The sequence below is a fragment of the Thunnus albacares genome, chromosome 17, assembly GCF_914725855.1.
Source record: "Thunnus albacares chromosome 17, fThuAlb1.1, whole genome shotgun sequence".
NCBI classification, from domain to species: Eukaryota; Metazoa; Chordata; class Actinopteri; order Scombriformes; family Scombridae; genus Thunnus; species Thunnus albacares.
The window spans coordinates 25,136,757-25,159,789 of NC_058122.1; the positions used below are offsets into that span (position 1 = coordinate 25,136,757).

At 38.8% G+C, this 23,033-nt stretch overlaps 1 protein-coding gene across 1 annotated transcript; it reads right to left on the bottom strand.

Annotated features, from left to right (window-relative positions):
* Positions 1-407: 407 nt before the first annotated feature.
* Positions 408-22,566, bottom strand: sstr3 (somatostatin receptor 3). The gene is made up of 2 exons (XM_044331761.1): positions 22,198-22,566; positions 408-2,328 (listed from the first exon to the last, which is right to left on the bottom strand). The coding sequence occupies exon 2, from the start codon at positions 2,269-2,271 to the stop codon at positions 820-822; it is 1,452 nt and encodes a 483-aa protein (XP_044187696.1). The 5' UTR covers positions 2,272-2,328; positions 22,198-22,566; the 3' UTR covers positions 408-819.
* Between the last annotated feature and the right edge of the window lie 467 nt (positions 22,567-23,033).

Sequence of the window (23,033 nt, forward strand, 5' to 3'; positions counted from 1 at the left end):
AAGATCAACCAGATACATGTGATAAAAGTAAATAAAGGCACAAATTTGTACATTTGGACATGCATATGTACACTTTATAAACATTCATTCTGCATGTTGGCAAAACTTTAGCAACTCCTTCAAGTGCTAAAGAAACATTGATCAAAAAAGCAATTCTGATTTTTAAAATGTTCCTTATATTTTTTTAATCCGTCCTGTGTTGTAATACTGACTTCACTTCAAGTAACATAAGCTGTACAACAATAATAATAATAGTAATAATAATAATGATGATAATACATTTAATTTGTACAGCACTTTTCATTCATAGTGAAACTCAAAGTGCTACAGTATTAATAACATAGAACACACAACATAAAGAAAATAGTAACAAGAGTTAAGATGAAATAGCCTTCCTGAATAGAGGTTTTTAGGCCTTTTTTTCAAAGAGTCTAGGGTCTGTATTGCCCTCAGATAGTTAGGAAGGCTGTTCCACAAGCATGATGCAGCAGAGCAGTTGGCTTGATCCCCCATGGTGTGGAGCTTAGTACTGGGCTCTCGGAGGATCAAGCTGCTGGCAGATCAGAGGGGGCGGGTGGAGGTTTGTGGTGTGATCAGTTCCTGTAGGTAGGGAGGCACAAGTCCATTGATGCATTTGTATGTGAGTAACAGGACTTTGTAGTCAGTCTTGAAGGAGACAGGGAGCAAGTGGAACGAAAGCAGAATTGGTGTTTTATGTTTGCGTTCTCACACTCTCATCAGGATCCTGGCAGTGCTGTTCTGAATGTACTGAATTAGAGAGGGGCGGAGTTTGGAGATGTTTTTGGATTTTTTTTTACACTATAAATAACTTATCTCCAATGAGGTGCTCTGTTCCAAGTTTTCCTCTGGCAGGGTTTTGATGCTCCCATTTTTGGCTCCATTGAGAAGCAGTGGGACAGTCAGTGTGGACCCATTGACTGGGTCCTTCCCTTTTGAGTCCTTTCGAGTGTCCTTCTTGTCTGGGGAGGACAGCTCTGTTGCCGCTGCTCCTTTCTCTGAGAACACAGGCTGAGAACTCTGCGGCTGGAAGCTGCTGTTGCCATTTTGGGCAATTCTATAGATCTCAGTCATTTCTGAGATGTCTTCCTCGTCATCGTCCTCTTCATCCCTGATTCCCCGTCTCAGGCTCTCCCTGGGCATGAGCGCCCTCCTCCCCTCCTCCTGCTGCTGCTGGCGCTCCATGGGCTCGTGGTTCTCCACCTTCCTTGTGGAGCGACAGAGGGCTTTTCGGAAGCCCCTCTTGAAGTTGTCTGACAAGAAGCCATAGACGATGGGGTTGGCACAGCTGTTGGCGTAGCCAAGCACAACTACAAAATAGTAAAGGCCGTGGTACTCTGAGGGCAGAGATACCAGCAGGTTGATGATGTTGAGGGCATAGAAAGGCAGCCAGCAGAAGACAAACACAGCCACCACAATCACAACCATGCGTGTAACTTTTCTCTCCGACTTCCTTCGCTTGGTTGAGGTTGCGTGGACCTTCTTACCCGAGCTGCGGATCTTGAAGACAATGAGCAGGTAGCAGAGGCAGATGATAAGAAGTGGGCAGAAGAATCCGACAGTGGAAGTGTAAATGATGAAGGCTGCCCTCCAGATGTTAGCTGGCTGTGGCCAGGCGATGTTACAGGTGCCTCCTGCCTTCTGGATATTAGCAAAGATGACTACAGGCAGAACAACAAGGAACGACAGTGCCCACACAGTGCCATTCACCACTTTGGCCACCTGAGGACGCCGCCACTTAGATGAGCGAATGGGGTGGACCACAGCCAGGTATCGGTCGATGCTCATCACGGTCAGGCAGAAGATGCTGGTGAACTGATTGATGGAGTCAACTGTCATGACCAGGCGGCACATGAAGGAGCCAAAAGGCCACGACTGGAGGGTGTTCTGAACCGCCAGGAAAGGTAGGCCGAGCATAAAGAGCTCGTCAGCGATGGCCAGGTTCAGGATGTAGATATTCGTCACTGATTCTATCTTCGAGTAGTGCAGCACAATGTGGATGACTAAAGTGTTTCCGCCCAGGCCGATGATGCAAACAATTATGTATATGAGTGGGATGAGGACCCCTGCTACGCTGGGACCTGAAGAGACGTCTGGGACTGAGGAGTTGGTGGAGTTAATCAGTGTCTCGTTCAGAATGCTGTCGTTGAACATGAGCAGAAATAGGGGAACACCAGGAGACGGGCTGGCGAAGCTGCCGTTCTCCCACATCTCATCCGTCATCTCCAGCCCGGGAACCAAGACGTCACCCATGGATGCCCTCTTTCTATCACTTTGTCCTTCTGCTGTCTCAGCTCCCACCCATCTGTTCTGTTGAAGGGGAAAAAAATCAATTTGTTATCTAACTGAATAGTTGACATTTTCACAGAAAAATGAGCATATCTTTATTTTTCAAGGACATGACAAAGTATTGAGATTTCTACAAACACTATGTTTTTCTGTGCTGCTGATTTAAAAGCATGTATCTTTCTTCTTTATTGAAAAAACTGCATGTTTGCTCATTTCAGCTTTGAAAATCATCAGAAGGACATGTTGACATGGTTCTGATAGACTTCAAGGTGTGAGTCACACACAGTAATTCAGCTTATTTCTCTAGAGGGCAGTTTTTGCTGATATACTACTTTTGGGGCCATTTTGGTCCTTTATGGGTGCAAAAACAATTTAATTAAACACTCACACAACACACGCAGCTCTGCAACTACTAATAATCAAACAAAAATGGTTAAAAATAATAAAATATTCTTAAGCATTTCGTTTTACCCCCTATTCATTTATAAGTACACAATCATTCATGGACATTTCTCCTCCAAGTCCCCTTTAATTTCTGATCCTGGTCATCATCAACATGTTTACGATGAAAAACACAGGAAGGCCGTAAAGATGACGCTCAGAGTACGAGTGGCACGGACAAAAGAAAAAGAAAAATACAGGATTTGGATAATGAAAAGCAAACGCAATAGAGGAGGATATGAGATGAGTCAGACAGGAAACAATTAAACCGAGGTGAAAATGGATGTTTGCAGTTAGACTGATTTGACCACTACAGCTATATTTGGTCCTATTGATACAGCAGGCAAATTAAACACAGTATGTTCCCACACACGGATGCAATACTGATAATTGACATTTGATTAGCAGCCAACGTGTTGTTTCAGTGGACTCACACTTTGTAAACATCTCTACTGACCGACTACTGAAGCAAAGTAGCAGCTGGCACACTCACCCTTGCATTCACACAGTCACTTTCATTTAGAAATTATAAAGTAACAGAAAAATTAGCCTTTGTTTGCATTATATTGGATATATTCTGATTGTGACAAAAAAGCAAAGCTGAAAGATGGTGATTTATGCGGGTTATGTTGATCTCTTTTTGGACTTCTACATTAGATATTATGGAATAAACAAGCAAAATACTGTAATTAAGAGATTCAGTTTGTGGCTAGGGATGGCTATACTACCTCGGTCCAAACTGGAAAATATGAAGAACTGTTAAATGGATTGCAATGAAATTCAGTGTAGCCAATCAGATCCTCCTCAGGATGAAATTCATTACCTTTGGTGATCCCTTAACTTTCCTGGGGCCATCATTAAGTCAAAAATTCAAATTTGTTTGTGATTGAATTCTTGCAAAACTAATGAGATTCCCATTGGCCTCAGCTGTAGTTTTTGTTTAGTGCTAATTAGCAAATGTTAGCATGCTAAAAAGCTGAACTTAAATGAACATGGTCAACATTGTACCTGCTTAACGTGAGCATGTTAGCATTGTTATTGTGAGCATGTTGCCATGCGGCTGTTAGCTTTTGGCTGTACAGTCTCACAGAGCGACTAGCCAACCCTGTCTCCTAGTAATCACATTCATATACAACTAAACTGCAACAACAAACACATTTTGCTAGAAAGATAATGCTGGATGAATGTTTTCTTCTCGTTGTCTTGGTTCAATACACAAAAAAGTCTGCAGTGACTTGAAGCAAAACATGTTTATTGACATTTAAGTGAAACCATGATCTGTCACTAACCTGAACCAAAATGCTTTTGTTGCCCAAACCAAACCACACTCTGGATGTGAACCCCGTCAATTCCGTTTGCCAACACAATGTAATTGGGAAAACAATACATATATAAAACGTAAATTCTAGGCGACAAGGTTGCATAACTCTAGACTCTTAGTCAAACAAATCATGGAATCAGCAACTAAAATAATTGGGAGACACTGAGATCTGAACATTCTTCCCTTTTTAAGGAATAATTTTAGCTAGCCTGGCTCTGTCGAAAGGTGGCAAAATCCACCTATTAGCACCTTGAAAGCTCACTTATTAATACCTATTTGTTTAATCTGTATAAAAACCAAAGTGTGTTATGTGCCAGACCATTTTGTTTTTATTGGTTTTTCCAGTTGTGCTAATAGGCTAATGTGCTGCTAGTGGTAACTTCATATTTAGCGTACAAACATGAGAGTGGTATCAATCTCCTCATCTAACTCTTGGAAATAAAGTGAATAAGTGTATTTTTAAAATTTTTCACTGCTGTAGCAGATGAAGTAATATTGTTATGGAGAAATACCCATGAAATATACACTAACACTATATTTGAAATGTGCAAATGCCACACCCATAAAGACATATAGCTCATTTCACCCTTCATTAACTACCCAGCTGTACCACAAAGTATTCATTCTCATATGACAATATAAGCATAATGACCACCATTTCATAAAAAAAGTAATTTCAGAAAATATTTCTGACCATCTTCCTGTTTTTCCAAAATATCTGATGTTGTTTTCAGAAGATCAGCAGTGAGAATAGCACAGATGTGCCCTGCGCTCATTGATATAGTTCATCAAACAAACCGACGGAAAGGTTATTGTCACCTCAATGGTGATAGCTGCAAAGTCTATGAAAAAGACATTCAGTCTTTCTGCCTTACTGGAGTTCAATTTAAAACACACATGAGGGAAAAAAACAACAACAGCACAAACAGGAAAATGAGAAAAGACAACAAATGTACGTCTCTATATGAGACTTGAGCAGTTTCTTTGATTTTAGCAGATTGTCCCATGAATCATTTTTCAATATCTTCAATTCCTTGTGATTACGGATAATTCACATTAAATGTGGAGCACCATGGAAACCAGAGAAAGAGAAAACCCAGAGATCGGCGTCGTAAATCAAACAGAACCAAATAAACGGCAACACACGGCAGCAGATCAAGAATAGATTTTTCTCATCTCGAGTGAAAGCGTTTTAAATAAGAAAAAATATCTTGCAGACTTTTCTCCTGGTTCTTGGTGATCAACGAGTTATACCATTATATATCAACGACAGCAAAGATTCTCGTGCAGCTGCTGACGGACTTCGTTATAACCAGGATTAGATCCATATATTGGTTTACTACACTGAGCTGAAATTAAATATCAGATATTGACCTGATAAGGCAGCTGTTCATAAAAGAGGTTTCTTTCCTCACAGCTACAGTCTGCAATGACATTTATGATGCTGCTTTGTGTTTATTAACGATTCAAATACAAATTTTAAAGGGATTATTAATGTAAAGGAGAAATCCGTAACAGCATGCATCATCCTGCCTTCCAGGACAACACAGGTTTTACCAAAATGTATCCCTCTGGTCTCCTTACATGATATAATGTTTGCCACGACAGCTCAAGCAGTTACCATTATCCATGTATGAAGATTAACCTTTTTAATAAAGCAACATTCTTTCTAATGAAGGTTTATTTATATCTCCTGAAAACAAAATCTCAGTTTTCATCATTAGTGAGGAAAGAATGACTTTCGAGACCAATTTAAAAACAAATGGCAATTACACTACAAAGAAAACTGACACAACTGGCACAACTTGAACCATTAGTTCTATTTAAAAGCCAAAAAGAACAGAAAGATTTTATTTTTGGGCCACTTATGTTGTCCAGCAGTCAGCCAGAGTCACTAATGACCATGTTGTGGGCAGGAAATGAGAGCAAGGGAAAGCAAGAGAGTGATGGATTCTTTTTTTGCAGCTTTCATAGAAATTAATGGAAATGTTTGGATACCGACATCAGAGTTTAACAGCTCAACATCTTCACTGCACAGATCAACAAAATCAGCCAACAGTCAGGTTTCCATCCAAATATACAGTCTGGTTGCCAGAATAAAACGTTGGCAATGTACGTTTCTGCAAACCACAGAAACGTTGAATATCTACGTTTCAACATGTGTAATACGTAGCATATTAACATTTCAACAATACGTATCATTTCAAAATTTCAACAAAACGTAGCATATTAATATTTAAATCAAACATATCATATCAACATTTCCAAAATACGCATCATATCAACATTTCTAAAGTGGCGTAGTTCACATGTGATCTTTATGAGCTGACTTTCCGATTAGGAGGAGGAGGGATCGGTGGATGGTCAGGAAGTTTCTTGGCAGTAAGTTGGAAATCAGCAGAGAGCACGGCTCAAGACCACCGCGAAACCAATAACCACTTCCTGTTTCAACCGACAAAAGCGGGTGGATGTTTTTAGCGAGACGTCAGGACATTTGCAGCCGTTTTATTTTATTTTTTATTTTATTTTAACCCAAACCATGATCTTTCCCTAACCCTAACCAAGTGGTCTTTGTGCCTAAACCTAACCAGACCTTAACCACAGTGTTGTCAAACCTTAAAACATCATTATTCAATGGATAGAAATGTTAATACGCTACGTTTGTAGAAATGTTGATATGATACGTATTACACGTGTTGAAACATATATATTCAATGTTTCTGTGGTTTGCAGAAATGTTATATGCCAACGTTTTGTTCTGGCGATTGAGTTGAAATATAGCGCAAATTTTAACCAAATTTACAGAAAATCTGCAAAATAATGTGTGAATTAATGCTTGTTTTCACCAGCTGTTATGTAAATATTAGGAGTCGGTTCATCTAGAAGTTGGTGGCACTAATTCTCCAGTTGGTGCCATTAAACCACTACAGAAGAGGAGGACACAATGAGATGTTGCAATTAAAAGAGCTGCAATCAGAGCTCAAACGATAGAAAACCATGTGAAAAAAGGTGATGGTGCATCAGAATAAGGGGAAGAGGACGCTGCACTTGAAAACTTACTTTGTACAAGCGACACAAAGGTGAGATTTATGCTTCATCAAAAGTATTTTCAAACAGTACTTTTCAGTTTTACAAGAGAAAAGACTTAAAGGATGAAGACTAACTAGTTGGTTTAAAAAATGCAGGTCTGGTTTACTAACCAAGACCCCTTAAAGAGAAGCACACAGCCACTTCCCAGAGTTTTTCTGTGGGATGAGACAGTCCCGAATGGGGCTAATGTGTTCGTCTCTTAAGTGGAAGCTTCAGTGGTGTCTAGTGATTTCTATTGCACTTTGTTGCATTTTGCATCTATTGATGCTACTTATGTGTTATGCGCACTGAAAGTATGAATAAAAACAGGTGTATGGAAACGCTTATAATGACACAAAGGTACATTTTTGGTGACACACTTGTGTGCTTTAGGATGAGGTTCTCCAAACGCAACAAAAAGTGCTTTGAATACCTGCAAAGATTTTATGTCATAAGCCTGGTCTTAAAATGGAAGTTTGAGATGTCTTTATGATCTGATCTGATGATTTTAGAATTTTTAAAGAAACAAATATACTTTCATAGGACATTTATACGTTTTTATAAGCATACAGATATGTATAAATAGACAAACAAGTAAAAACTAGAGCTGAAAAAGTTGGTCGATTAATTGATTAGTAAACAATTAATAATTTCAATAATTTTTCAAGGAAAAATACGAAACATTATTGGTTCCAGCTTCTCACATGTGGGGATTTGCTGCTTCTCTTTGTCATATTTGATAGTAAACTGATAAATCTTTTGTTGAGTTGACAGCTGGTCAGACAGAACAACAACAATCTGAAGACGTCATCCTGGGCTTTGGGATGTTGTGATGGGAATTTTTGACTATGCTTTAACATTTCATAAACTATTAATCATTTAATAAAAAAAACAAGATTAACTGATGATGAAAATAATGGATAGTGGCAGCCCTTAAGTTAAAAAAGAAGAAGAATGAAAAGGAAATATTAAGATTAGCAGCCTCTGCTTTAAATAAATCTCTTTCTTTTCTCTCACCCTGACTGTAGTGCAGCTGTAACATCTATTCACATTTCTTACAACCGTGATGCCTCAGAGAGATCACTTTATCAAGCTCCCTATCTACATTTCTCATCTCGAACACCCTGAAGTCAGTCTAATATCTGCATTGCATTTGTCATATTTCATTCTGCCTCATTAATCTTCATACTAAAGACCCTGGGACCTTTCAGGCCTTTCAAACCTTTCTGAAATGAAAATCTATTCAGTTTGGAAATTGGGGTTCTGAACTGCTACCGGTGTCACACGAGAGCGAGACACTCTGTAATGTAAATTTCTCCTCATCTGTCTTTCTTTTCTTTAAATGACACGAGGGGAGGGGAGCAGAACGATTATGTGACATGACGCTGTCTTATAACCTCAAGTCTGAATACTTATAATGAGAGTAATCGATGTCTCTCTGCAAACATCTGCTCTGACTCCAAAACCAGAGGCTGAGACTGTCCGTAGCTGGCGTCCTTCTGGCTGAAGGCAGAATACTTTGTGTCAACAACATCTGAAAAAATAGGGCGCTCATGCTAAAATTACATATGATCTATATTTGAATCTTTTGATGTCCAGTGTGCCTTGCTTTTGATTGGTCGACGGTCTAAACTGTATTGAGGACTCATCTCTTGTGGTCATTAGATTAGATTAGATAAGATTAGATTAGATTCAACTTTATTGTCATTGCACAGAGTACAAGTACTGAGATAACAAAATGCTGTTTAGCATCTAACAAGAAGTACAAAAGAAGCAGTAAACACAGTGTAGTGTAATGTACATATGTATAATATGTAAATAGAATACACAGTTAGGGTAGGTATGAATATGCTTAGACATATATAGTATGAACAGTATGAACAGAGTGATATGAATACACTAAAATATATACAGAGTGAACACTAGTAACAGTATGAGCAGTATGAAACATAAACATTAGGAAACAGCTGGAGGTGTGATAAGAATATGAGGTACAGTACAAATATGAAGATATAGCCAGTATAGACAGTGGTGTAAGTGTGGAGTAAATAATGAATAAATATGAATAAACTATAGGTCAGATATAAACAGTATAGACAGTAGTATGGATATGTATAGTAATAGTAAATATAGTAGTATATAGTAAGTGGTTCAGTCTTTGGAGGAAGGGGATGGGGAGGTATCTGGTATCTGGGGGTGGGGTAACGTGTGTGGGGGTGGGCTTTCACTGTGGTCCAGAGTCCAGCAAGGTGACAGGTGAGGGGAAGAAGCTCTCCCTGAACCTGCTGGTCCTGGTACAGAGATTCCTGGGATGAGAGGTGTCCCTGGCGATGCTGCGCACCCTCCACAGACACCGCTTGCGCTGGACAGCTTCAGTGGCAGGGAGTGGAGTACCGGTCATGTATTGGGCAGTTTCCACCACCCTCACACAGTGCTTTCTGGTCTGAGGCAGCACAGTTGTCTCAGCCAAACTGTGATGCGGTTGGTGAGGATGCTCTCAATGGTGCAGCGGTACAAATTCACAAGAATCTGAGGAGACAGATCCTCCTTTCCTCAGTCTCCTTAGGAAGAAGAGCTTTCTTGACCAGGGTTGAGGTGTTGAGAGCCCAAGAGACGTCCTCAGCGATGTGGACACCCAGCTCAATCTCCATCCTGTTGATATGGATGGGTGTGTGTGTGTGTGTGCTGCCATTCTTGAAGTGCACCTCAATCCTTAGCTTGTGGCTGTGCTTGGCCAGACTTCTCTGATCATCCACGGCTTCTTCCATCATGCAGCCACTGGTGACATTTTTTTCCACTTTGTTTACTCACCGATTCATTAAAGACAGAATTACAATTTTATTTAATGCCTTGCTTTTGAAACAAGGACTGACAGAAAGCATTTATACTTTAAAGAGGACATGTACATTTCCAGATCTATATTTATAATCTGGGGCTCTACTAGAAGTTCAAAAAACTCATTCATTTTATTCTGGCTCTTCGTGCAGTCCCTCAGTTCAGCCTCTGTCTGAAACAGGCTGTTTTGCAGTAGCTCCTGTCTCTTTAAGGCCCCCCACTTGACGAGACCACTCTGTTCTGATTGGTCAACTCCCTTCTGGCAGCTCTGGAGGCTACTTAAACAAACAATATAACTTCAGATTTCACTTCTTTTTCTCAATCTGTACTTGAAATATAAACTTCTCAAATACATCCAAGCCCGAATCCAATCTGAAATATGTTGGTGGACAACACAAACAACCCATGGAACAACCTTAGCAACAAAGGTCACTGAACGGACAGCTGTTTGTGGGCATGCGTGAATGTTCAGTCAGTTTGATGGGGTAGTAGAGGTAACTTGTCTATCCAAATGGATCGTTCAGAGCAGGTTGAAGCCCTGACTTCTGACTTGCAGGGAGCATCAAGGATGAGAACTCTCTTCTCTTGGATTAATAGTATCTCATGGAAACTTTCCTACCAGGGGCCACATGCATAAAACTCTGTGCAGATTAATGACTAAAACCGTGTGTACACACAAAGCCAGAAATATGCACGCGCATTCTTTTCATCAGATCTATAAAGCCCTGTGTATGCATGGTTCTGTTTTATGAATTTCAGTCACTGAGGAACTGGGCGTACATGCATGAGCCTCATTTCCTCTCCCACAATTAACCATAAGTGGATGAAGAAACACCCTTAACCAGTCGTTTTCACTGGCTCCACCAGTCTTTACACCTGTCAGTGAAACAAACAGGATATAAAAAGTGCTGTTTCACCGACTGTGTTGTACTGGCATGGTTGTCCAACAGCAGGACGGCTGTCATTATGTGCAACCATTATGCACAGCTGTGCAGCTCCTTTATCCTGTCCACATAATTAATTCATCACACGGACCTGTAACCCATCGTTGGCAGTGATATCTCAGAAATGTAATCAACGATTAGAATGATGAGCTTGTAGCTCTGATATCTAAACTGACTTGACAAGGTGTGTCGTAACTAAGGATAAAATAACAAGAATATTATCAGCAAAATAAAATGTTGACTCCTATGTAAATTAAAAGAATGATAAAATGAATCACACAAAAGTAATGAATCAGTGTTACCTTTATAAATGTGCCTTTGATTGGCATTTTACAAATCTCTGTGTAAATGCAAAAAAAAAAAAACCCCAACACAGTCGCTGCAGCTGGTTGTCAACCTAAACAATGTTTTACAAAAAGATTCCGTCTCTCACCTTATATTTCATCTCCACCTCATCACATCAGCCTCAGATCGCTTTAGAACAACATGTTTACGTATGGTCTGAAGAATGTGTGAGGTGTCCAGTTTATGTGCGGGTAATGGTGTATGCATTGTTTTTGTGTGTACGCATTTTTTTTATGCATGAAGCTTTGGGATGAGTGTGAAAGTGTTTTGTACCTTCAGTAAGTCTTTTTCCAAAAACAGCTATTGGAAAAGGGGAGGTTGTCTTATATTCAGATCAATATGGTAATACTGTTAAAGTAAACTGTAAATAATACTGGAGCACAGAACCCTGTGGTACCCTTTTGGTTATTAAAAAGGAGGCTTTAAGCTTTAAATTATTTACACACATTTGCATTATCTATAAACACTATACTTTAAATAATCATGGACATTATAGTTTTGTTGTAGTGTAGATTAGGTGCCACTTAGTTCATTCAAACAATCTTGGACTAACCAAACAAACTATGAGTAGCAGCTTCTTTCATCAGGTGGAACAAACCCGCAGCTATCAGAGCTGCTGAAGGTGAACCGTGCCTTATCTGAAACACAAACGTATGACGACTACTTTTGGTCTTTTGAAAGAGGCCGAGACACAAATTACAGTTATTAAGTGGGAGCACATTTACACAGAGTTCTGATCTTCCAGTAATAATAACGCAAACACCTTTTGTTTCACAGTTTAAACAAAACCAATTACGACATCCGGTAATAAGGTGCTATTCTGCACAAGTAATGATGATGATGATGTTTCTGAATTCTCTGTATAGGCTAAAATGATCTTCCAATGTCTGAAAACAACACAAATATACAGTATACATAAGTATTTCTGATATGGACACAATTATTCAGAATTTAAAAGTCCTCCTAAAACCCTCAACATATCGATTTATACATCAACAATCTAAAATATAATTGTCTGTGTAATTGTTGAGTTGTCTTCATTTTTTTTTTACAATACAAAGAAATTGTGATTTATAAGGAAATAATAGAGTAAAAAATTAAGAAATATTGGTTTCTGAGACATTATCTGTTGAACTTTAAAATCATAACATACACTACTGCACTATAATAAAACAGGAACTCATAAATAAAAACTACTTAAGTTTTCTCATCACTAATGTTCAAAAGAGATTTGGAGATTTGGGTGATGTACAAAACAAGTTTTCATAAGTAAATGACAAAATAAAGTTTCTTATTTGCTTCCAAAATAACCAATTTGAGTGATTTCTTATCTGCAGCCCTCATAGTTTGATTAAGTTTTAAGTTCAAATGTTTCAGTGTCTCCTGAATCAACTGCATCATACTAGAGATTATATCTGGTAAATTCTTCAAACAGAGACATCAGTTATATGCTGATTAATAAGTCAATCCTGGCTTATTTTCTAGTTTTATCTTACTTTCAAACACAAATTTATCTTTATTCTGTCTGTACTATGTTTGAACTTTGTACTTAGATGTCATTTAGTGGAAGAATCCCGAACCTTTGAACTGCAGAAGTGTATGAAGGTAAAACAGAAAAGTGTTCCAGACTATAAAAGTAACTTGTTCAAAGCAATCTAATCTTACCCCTACAGAAGACAACATCACCAAGCTTCATATACACAGTTTCAACACTGTTTCCACTTGAATGAAAATGAATGGGTGCAACATAAGATATAAATGACTGTGAAAAATAATTTAAAAAAAGGTGTCACACTTCATACAGCTACCTGCTCATTTGCTCAGCAATGTCCTCACAGAGCTACAGTTATGAGGGGAACTTGTTGTTTTAAGTAAAGGGTGTTATGGAATTTTCCATCTTTAGGGGTTACAAATTGGGTTGCATTGGGTCAAGCCTGGGCCTTGAGGTCACACTGTAATTCTTAAGCAGGAAGGGGACATATTCTCCTCTCCTTGAGACTCCAGCTGTCTGTGATGTTTTGGGGAAAGCAGAAACCTCTCTGATAGACGGTAAATCAGCATTGCCATGGTCACCAAGGTCGGAGGAGGCTTTCCTAGACAACACAGATAAGTAGATGCGTAGATTCTATTGACACAGTCAGACATTCAAACCAAAACTGCTGAAGTTCCATGCAACGTGACGTAAACTGACACGGGTAAACTAAGTTTTTTTATATTGTAGGCTGATCTGCTTGGGTTAAAGACTCAGACCCTCAGAGGCAGAATGGAAAGAGACAGCATCCGAGTTGCAGATGACTTCGATGTTCACTATTTCAGTTCTCCTTGATCGAGTGCTTCAATAAACATTTTCAGCTTTAAGACATCAAAGGCTCCACTTTTCTCCACTGAGGTGCTGACCATCGCTCAAAATATCCACAACAAAAGGGGGCATTATTTTTATACTGTTATGATGTCAAATGTCTATGTCAAACATGGTTATAGCTTTAAAACAAAAGTCAGGGCTTCAACCTGCTGTGAATGCTTAGCTTGAAAAGTTACCTCTACTTCCTCCTTATGATGACATCAGATTGTTCGCACATGCCCACAAACGGCCGTCTGTTCCGTAGCCTTTGTTGATAAGGTTGTTCACTTTGTCCACTCGCATATTTCAGATCAGAATCGGGCGCGAACATGTACGGTTGTATTTGAGAAGTTTACATTTTGAGTAAAGACCTAGAAAAAGAAGTGAAATCTGACAACTACTGTTTGTTTACATATAGCCTCCAGAGCCGGAGGAAGCCTCCTGAAGCTGACCAATCAGAGCAGAGTGGGCTCATCAGGAGGCGGGCCTTAAAGAGACAGGAGCTAAAACAGCCTGTTTCAGACAGAGGCTGAACTGAGGGGCTGCATAAAGGGCCAGTATAAGATAAATAAGGAGTTTTTTTAAACTCTAAATCATGCAAAGATATTCCAGTAGAGCCCCAGAATAAAAATATATACCTGGAAATATACATGGTTCATCCCTTTATCATTCTCACACCAAATTTCAGTTGGTATTCTACCTGTTAATACAAACTCTACATCAAAAGTAAAAGGCTTTGCTATAATTTTTACAATTTCTGAAAATATTCTCTCCCAGAATGTCTTCAATATCAGGCAAAACTAAACAATATGACTGAAAGAGGCTTTCACTGCATCCTCTCCAACATTTTGGTGTCACTGTTAAACTGTATTTAGTGTGTCTGTACTGAAATATTGTGATTAAATAGCTCATCTGTATTTTCTGTGTTGTTCTGCAGATCTCTCCCCATGCTGATTATCCAAGCATATTTCTTCCTCCTATCTCTTTTTAGCTTGTACATTCTCATCTTGTGCCTGATCTAACATTTTATATATGCTTTTTATGGTGAGGGGAATGTGTGTACGGTATCTCACACAGGGTAAGCGCAGCTTGCTGCAGGAGCGGAAATGCCAAATATTAGCTGTCAAGCGCTGCTGCACCGCTGAGCTGAGCATCCATCATAAAGGTCAGGGTCTGTGACAGACGCTCGCACTTGAAAGGTTCAGAGCGTTTCAGGGAGGAGCCTCATCATTCAGGCTGGGGGTGAAATCCTGACAGCCATGTAGCAACAGATCAACAGAGGCAGATATGCATTCAGATACACGTAGTTTAATAATCAGAGGCATCGTGCCCATTCAACTTAAGGGAGCACGTACCCCCTCAAATATTTAGGATCGGATGGTTTTAGAAATTGTTAAAAAAAAAATTCCACAATAAGTGTTTTAAATTAACCTTAATAATATAGTGTGTCTTTATTCATATTTAACTCTGCCTGCTGCACTCAGACCCCCCTCTGTTTAGGCTACTTGGTTCCTTCCATTAGAAAGCTCAACGTAGTATCAGCGGAGCTCGTAGAGCTGCTCAGCTGCAGCTGGAAGTCGTGTAGAATCGATTTTGGTTCATGCTATGAACCAGTATGACTTTGATAAATTTGTAAATTACTTAGAGCTTCAAAATTTCCTTTTAAAGTGACTTTAGCATCAGTGGTTTTTACTTTAACCCACAAGTCATAAACATTAGTGTTAGCTTGTTGTCCTTTGCTATTATTAGCAGCTAAATTATTGTTTTGTCAGAACAAAGTTGCAGAACTGAAATATATCCTATAAAACAGAACAAGGACATACGTTTTTTACAAAGATTCAAGAACTAAATAGTGTCAGTAAAAACAGCAGTTACATGTTTGTGAGCTTTCTTTACTTAACATTAAATAATTAACAGTGCTGGTGAGCTAACTAGCTAATGTTACCTCTGAGTTCAAAGTCTTTTCACTACAACATTCTTGTTTAGTATTGCAATTAAAAGCAATATAGTGTTAATAAGTGTCATTCAGTTATAGTTGTAGATAATTACTGATAGGGTACCGGCTTGACCATGAACAAAGAAGCCAAAGCAGATTATTACTGGCATCTCTGTTTGGTGGGAACATTAGCATTGTGAAACTGTGCTCTCTCTAAAAAAAATTGCTTTCATGTTCATATCTGTTCACACTGTTTATCATAGTTAAATTTCCTGTGAAGCAGAAAAGGCATAGTGGACGCTGTAACACTTAAATCAGCGTTCATATTATTTGCCTCACACAGCCAATCAACCTGGACTGACTGAGTGCTCGATACTGACAAGCCTCAGCAGTTAAAAGTCCAGGTCAGGGTCATGGTTAAAGGACATCAGCCAAGTTGTTTGAATAGCATATTTGCTCGGCTTTCTTTTGTATTGTTTCCTCTTGAAAGCTGAGAGTGAATGTTCAGCAGCTTGCCAAGCGGTTAACTAAACAGTCGGGCCTGCGCAGACGTGAGCGGAGGAGAATGGACAATTATTAATATGATTCACAGGAAATCATATTCTCGGATACAAAGAATGGAGGTTATACGCAGATACATGCTGCAATAAACAGGCTATTTACCACATAAGATTGAATAGGGATAGTTAGTATTTATAAAGGATGCTGAACACAGGAACTGAGGGTTACACTGGGCTGATATTGAGACATGGAAAATACTTCTCGGCTTATTCTTGGCTGGCATGTGTCAGCGCATGTCAAATCTAATGTGAGTCAACAGGTTAATTACAGTTTTAATCAGTGTGAAGGGTAGATCAATCTGGAGGTAACCATAGCAACAAAATTAATGCCTCACATTACACTGATGCTTACTTTAAGAGCGGATTATACTTTTCTTCTTTGATAGTTGCGATGAAAGAACAAATAGGCCCTCTAATGTCCTGAGCGACATGAAGACGGAACATCACTCCACTTCCATCTTCTCCATTATTTCCTTACATCAGAAGAGAACCAACTAAAGCTGCTTTAAAGGAATATTTAGACATGTATTCACTCTCTTGCTGAGAGTTAGATGAGAAGATACCATTCTCATGTCTGTATGAAGCCACCAAGTAGTGAACAAAACATTGATACATTGCTCACCCTTTAAGTTGATATGTTGAATTTGTTAGCAAACAGTTGCTTATTTCGGAGCAACATTATCATTCATTTGGAGTCGTGTTTCTGTCCACCTGGTGAATATAAGTCCAACATTCACTCTCTTTTAGTTTTTCTCTCTACCAACTCCTGAGGGAAATATCTGGCTCTTTAGCTGATAAATGCTCCACTATGTTCACCAGCTAGTCTACAGCTAACTGTGTCTGTTTGGCGTTTGGTGCTGAGCAGGTAGTGTACAGTGGCTTTTTGGAGTTTTATCTATGAAAACAGCTGTCTGCTGCAGCCAGAAATGAAACTATGAGAGCACTGAGAGTGAACCAAAACAGTAAAGTTACAGCCGGACAGATAAACATCGAGCTGAAACTCACTATGAAGCTCTGTAAAGCCTCAGAGTTGCTGATAATTCTCTGTAGGTTCATGACGCACAACACAAAATATCAGTGTTGACTCGTGGTTGGAAACTGGAACGTTCCATCCATCCCAACCTCCTCCCTACACCGACTTTGCCGCTTTAATAACGTGGCCTGATTTCCTCCTTTGCTCCTGTCATAATTGCTACGGCTGCTAGAGGGCGTCTGTCACTTTAACATTAATTTATGTCATTTTAGGGTGTTAGCTTAAACGACTGATCCTGTCGTTCTCCTTTGGAGAGAAACCTTTCTGCCAGCACCACTAAAGCTCATTAATTAACACTGTTTATCTTGTTTATTTAATTCGTGCAAAACCAAAGTGTAACAGCAATAAGTTTAGCTTCATGGGGGGGTTATGTGCCGGACTATTTCTTGGTTGTCAGGATTTTATGTCCTTGAGGACTTTTTGTTTGAATACCCTTCAGTGAAATCTTATCTTCTTTATGCATTTCATTCTATTGTTTTAATGTTTACACTACTTATATATTGTTATTACAGTCATCTATATGGTGAAATATGATAAAACACAATCACATTAACTGCGGTTGGAGAAACCATCTTTACTCCCAGCTGTATCTGTATGTGTCTGTTCTCTTTAATCTCAGTCTGTCAGGTTGCAGCTGTCCTGGTTGACAACGCCAACAAAGTCTGTTCAATGCCGCACGCTGACACGTTTCACACCATGTGTCTTTCTTTCACACATCAAAAAGAACGTAAGCTCAGTGGTAACATACTTGGTCTGCTGGTTTGTTTCAAAGTTTAGCTGCGGCTGATTTGATTGGACATGACCGTCCACAATAACTCTGCCATCTTTTCTGATGACTGGAGAGGGGAACAATGTGCAGAAAATGAAGGAATTTATCTTTAAAGATGCTTTCAAGGGAGATTTCTGATCTTTTGTGATGCTCTAAATGATATTTCAGGGGCCTTTTCAACCCTACAAGAATTAATTTCTAAGGAAAATAAAATTTTAGCCTGAAAATATATTTTTTTTTTAGCAGCTTTAATGCAATGTGGTATCAGTAGATTTCTATAAACCACCTACAGTTTTTGACACCAGAACCAGCATTTTCATGTGTCTGCATATCTAACCGCTTATTGTATATCTGCGTGGGAAGTACTTGTCTAAATATGTATTTAAAAAAAGAAGAAAAAAGTTGAATATACACTTTGCGTTTGTGTCGTTTGTGTGTGGGCACACTGCTGAGGAACACAGGTGCCCCCTAATCTGTTGCAGTCATTCCTCACAACGAATCAGCAGTCCTTGAATAAATCAGGCTCGTGGCTCGGCATGTTGATCGATGAATATTTAACGACGATGCCGTTAATTTTTTTAACCTCCTCCCCAAACTCAGCAGGAAGTCCGCTGTCCCTGAGGGTGCTGTGCTACTGCTGCCTTTCTGAGGCTGAAAAGGAGTGACGAAGCTTTCTTCCACAGGGCTCGGAGACTTAATAAACCCAGGAAATTCACAGACGGCCTGGTATTCAATTCTGGCTTTAGTTTTGAGCTGTGCTGACCTTTTTATGTCTTATGAAAGAAGACACCAATCTCAAGGCAATCTGACATAGTGACATTTTTGTAACACTTTCAACACACAGTACCAAAGTCAAAGAACAGCAGCGCAAGACAGAACATGCACAGAGCGAGATTAAACGCAGATCTTGTTCATGTGATTGTGAGAGATGTAATAAATCTATCATCTCTTATGCTCAAAGAAAAAAAAAATCTGAGTTGCTTTCAATGAGCCGATTCCACGTTGTTTTGAAAAATTCTTCTCATGTGAGATCTGTAAAAATATAATTGCACCCTCCTCATAGTGTGTGGAAAAAGAGATAAAAAACAAACATACCAGCTGTCTCCCTTTTTTATTGCAGTCATGCATGAATTAATATCCAGCAAAACACTTTAGGACAGCCATGTGAGTGAATAGCAATTAAATGAGAGTGCCATTTTAAAACAGGAAGCAGAGTTTTCTGTCTGATAACATCAAAATGATGAAAGTGATGAGAATATTTAAAAGGTGGTTTGCGAGACACTGTAACAGGTCATAAATTAATTCTTCAACAGCAAAATAAGTTTTAAAATCCATCAATGACGCAGCCTGTAGAGAACAGAAAACATTCTTCTTCCTTTGTATCATCAAACTTTTCAACTCATCGCTGTTTTCCAGCGGTGTTGCACCTGTTGCAAGCATCACACGAACACTCAACTCTTTCCACACAGGTACTGTCATGTCTGCCATAAGGAACATTCATGTAACTGAATTTCCAGAAATGTAATGTGCGTTTCCATCAAGCAGCAGCTACCGCGGCTTGAGGCTAAAGCTGATGAGGAAATACCTTAAAGTGAAATGATGCTAACGACCGCTAGATGCTCCAACTGACTCCCATTCAAAAAGCGCCAACGTCTCCCTAGAAATATTAAGTCAATCATTTTTTAAACACGTCATCGTGGTGTCAATCTCTAAATTCAGACCCTCTAATAAGTGTGCTGGTGGTCGTTTTGGAAATTACTGCACCATTAATAAGATTTGAAGACTTCTAGTAGCTTTGATGTCTCCCTTGTGGGCATTGATTGACAGCTATCTCTTGCAATATTTCTGTAAATTTAATATTACTTGATTACAATACCTGTGATGTTAGCTAAAGTAGCTAATGTTAGCCCAAGTGTGCAGCGCTCAATGTTCCCAGTAAGCTAGCGTTAGCTTCAGTTCAAGGTAGCGGGGGCGTGTTTCCAGAGCGTAAAAGGAAACACATCCACATCCCTTATCTGGAAGGTCCTGGCTCCAAACTGATCATACTGACCAACCGGCTCCTATGCAAACCAATGGGTGATGTCACACCTCGCTACGTCCATACAGGCTGCGGTTTCCATCCACTGCCGTTACGCACATTTTCTGAGTTTTCCGGAACAAGAAGTTGGTGGCGCTCCTTTTTCCAGTCGGGGCCATTAAATCATTGCAGAAGAAGAGCACACAACACGATGATGTAACTAATAATGTAGAAAACATGATGGAAATATGACATTTATGTTTCATGTGCTGATATCTGCCGCCATTTTTGGTCTCCTCAGTGGATGTTTAAGTGGTATGTTTTATGTATGTCATCATTTATTCAAAACGTCTGTTTCCATCGCACTTTGTCGCATTTTTTCACCTCAGCCAAGGGTAAACTAAATGTCTGAAAAGGACAAAAGAAGAAAAAAAAACACCTCAACCTGTTTAAATGTAGCTAAGAATGTTGTAACGTTGCTATTCTTAAATAACAATCAGGGCGCCAGATTGTGAGATTTACCTCTCAGCATTTTTGACCTCTTAAAAGCATTTTTTTTTTCCTGAAATTAAGCTGTGGGTGGTTGTGATTAACTTCCCACCTGTGGTGACTGTGTGTGTATGTGACTGATTCACTTTGAGGAAGGACAAATGATGGCATAATCTTTCTATTAGTATATGAATTCATAATCATTTCAATAACACATAATTGCCAGGATCACGCACTGAAAACAATCTAAATATCTTTTTTTTTTCAGATGCTGTTTTTGCTGTTGCTGATGTCAAATGTAAAAAGAAAAATCTATTGCAGGATAAAGACGCAGCATCTGAAAACTGTTTCAACATAGAGGAGATATGATGTTGTTTTGCTTCTCTGAGCCGAACAGAACAAATTATATCAGCTGATAATCACACTTACACTGTCATAAACACAGTGGGGAACATTTTTCTAGAAAAAAAAAAACACAAACAAACATATTTTCTCCCACAAGCTGAGCTGAAGTGACTGTTAAAAGATAATGATACAGTTGTCAGAATGAGATATAGTAGTTTACAGATGTCGTGTCTGCATGAATGACAACAAATTCATTTTGACAAAACTGGTCACAGTGTTCTAGTGAAACAAATATAATACTAGTGGCTACAGAGACACTAAAGCCTTATCTGCTTTTTAAACATCATCATATAACACATGAAAAATACTAAATGCCTCAGTTTGTTGTTGTATGCCTACACACATGCTCCACTCATTAGATTACTGTGCTAATGTATTAATTACATGTGACAGTGGGGTGAATTTTTACTCTAATGGACATGTGAATTAGCCTGTCTCTCTCAATAACACACCTGTTCTTTAGATATTGAGAGAGAGAGTCTAATTAGTTTAATATTTGCATTCATTTCTGTTTTATTTATAATGCCAAACCATTTTAAAATAAGCTTTATCAAGTGAGTTATTAAGAGAGAAGGATACTCAGCTGTTAAGACCATAAAGATCATAATCAACTCTATTTTTGACTGCTTATTTTATACAGTCATCATGATGACAGAAACTTTTCATTAAAAACACAATTTGGGGTGTCCCCGTCTAATAAAGCAACCTTTATATTAAATAATTTCCTAATGCTTCATAGATCTGTTATTAAGTAGATGTTTTTTTTAATTTTAGGTTGCCAGGTTGTGAAATATCTATTTTACTAGTGTTTATCTTCTCTGTTTTGTAATAATTCAGTTATAAATGTTGATAATGTATTCATAAATGCTTAATAAGTTGTTCATAGATACATTTTAGTCCAACACCTATTATCGCAAGCTAGTAGCCCAAAAGTGATTCTTATGAATGTTAGGCTATATATAACTGTAAATAATTTATTAATCATCTTATAAAGCCTGTATTAAGGTTGCCTTATTAGACAGTGGTACCGTTTAACTTTAATGGACTCTGGATGCATTTAATGGGTCATTTTGGAGTGATAACTCCTTATTAACCCCTCAATTAAAGCTCCTATGAATCAACACATCAATAAACCTCTTTTCGTACCTGACTTGTATCTGGTGCAACATGTTTTAAAGAGTAATCTTGATTTTAGTGCAGAAATTAATGACATTTAACGGATGGTGTGTTGTCGTACTGTTAAAAAAACGATCCACACTCTCAATGCTCAGGTGATCTTTCAGTGACAATATAACCATCCTGTCACCGCACAAATAACGCACAGATCATCGCACTTTACATATATATATCGATAAATGCGTGAAGGAAAAACTCTTTCAACTTACCGTTTTTCGCTGAGACTTTTTCAAACCGCGATCACTCCCAGTTCCAGTCTGGTCCGGTGAATTAAGGATTTAATGAAGGAACAACGCGAGAAGAGTAGCTGCACTTGGTCTATTCCAGTGTGGGGATGCGTTTTAATTTCATCCTCCGTCTGTGAACAGTCCGCTCCGGTCCCCGGTGAGTTTTTTCCCCCTCCGCCTGTTCCCGGACTGACTGATGCACTGGAAGTCACCGGCGGAGCATTATAACAGTCTCTTGCTTGTAACTAGGTAACAGCTCTGCCTGCTCGCATGGAGTCAAGTAGGAGGTGTTAAAATCCTATGCTGGTTGTGTGTGTGTGTGTGTGTGTGTGTGTGTGTGTGTGTTTATTATCTGTCCATATATAGCCTACTTGTTTTAATTGATTTGTTTGTATCTTGCATCTTTTTATGAAATATATACTTGTTATACACTATAAGTTTTAGTCGACATCACTTTAAATTATTTTACTGAGTTTAATTAAATATATATTTGTTAATATGGCCATACTGTTGTATTATGTGCATACGGGAACAGAACTTTAAGTAATAATAATACAATGACTGTCCCATTAATGCATTGTGCTGCCAGTTTCATGTGTATTTATGTTAATGAGAAGGAAGTTACATCGCTGTCCCTTTAAAGGCCCAACAGTGCTTGTTTTGATCAAGCGGCAAAAACCTGCAATCTGTCTAATAGCCATCAGGGGGCGACTCCACTGGCTGCAAAAAGCAGTCTATGAGAAAATGACCCCACTTCTCTCTTGATTTATTACCTCAGTAAAGAGTTTCCTAATGAGTTTGTAGTCTCGATTGCTAGT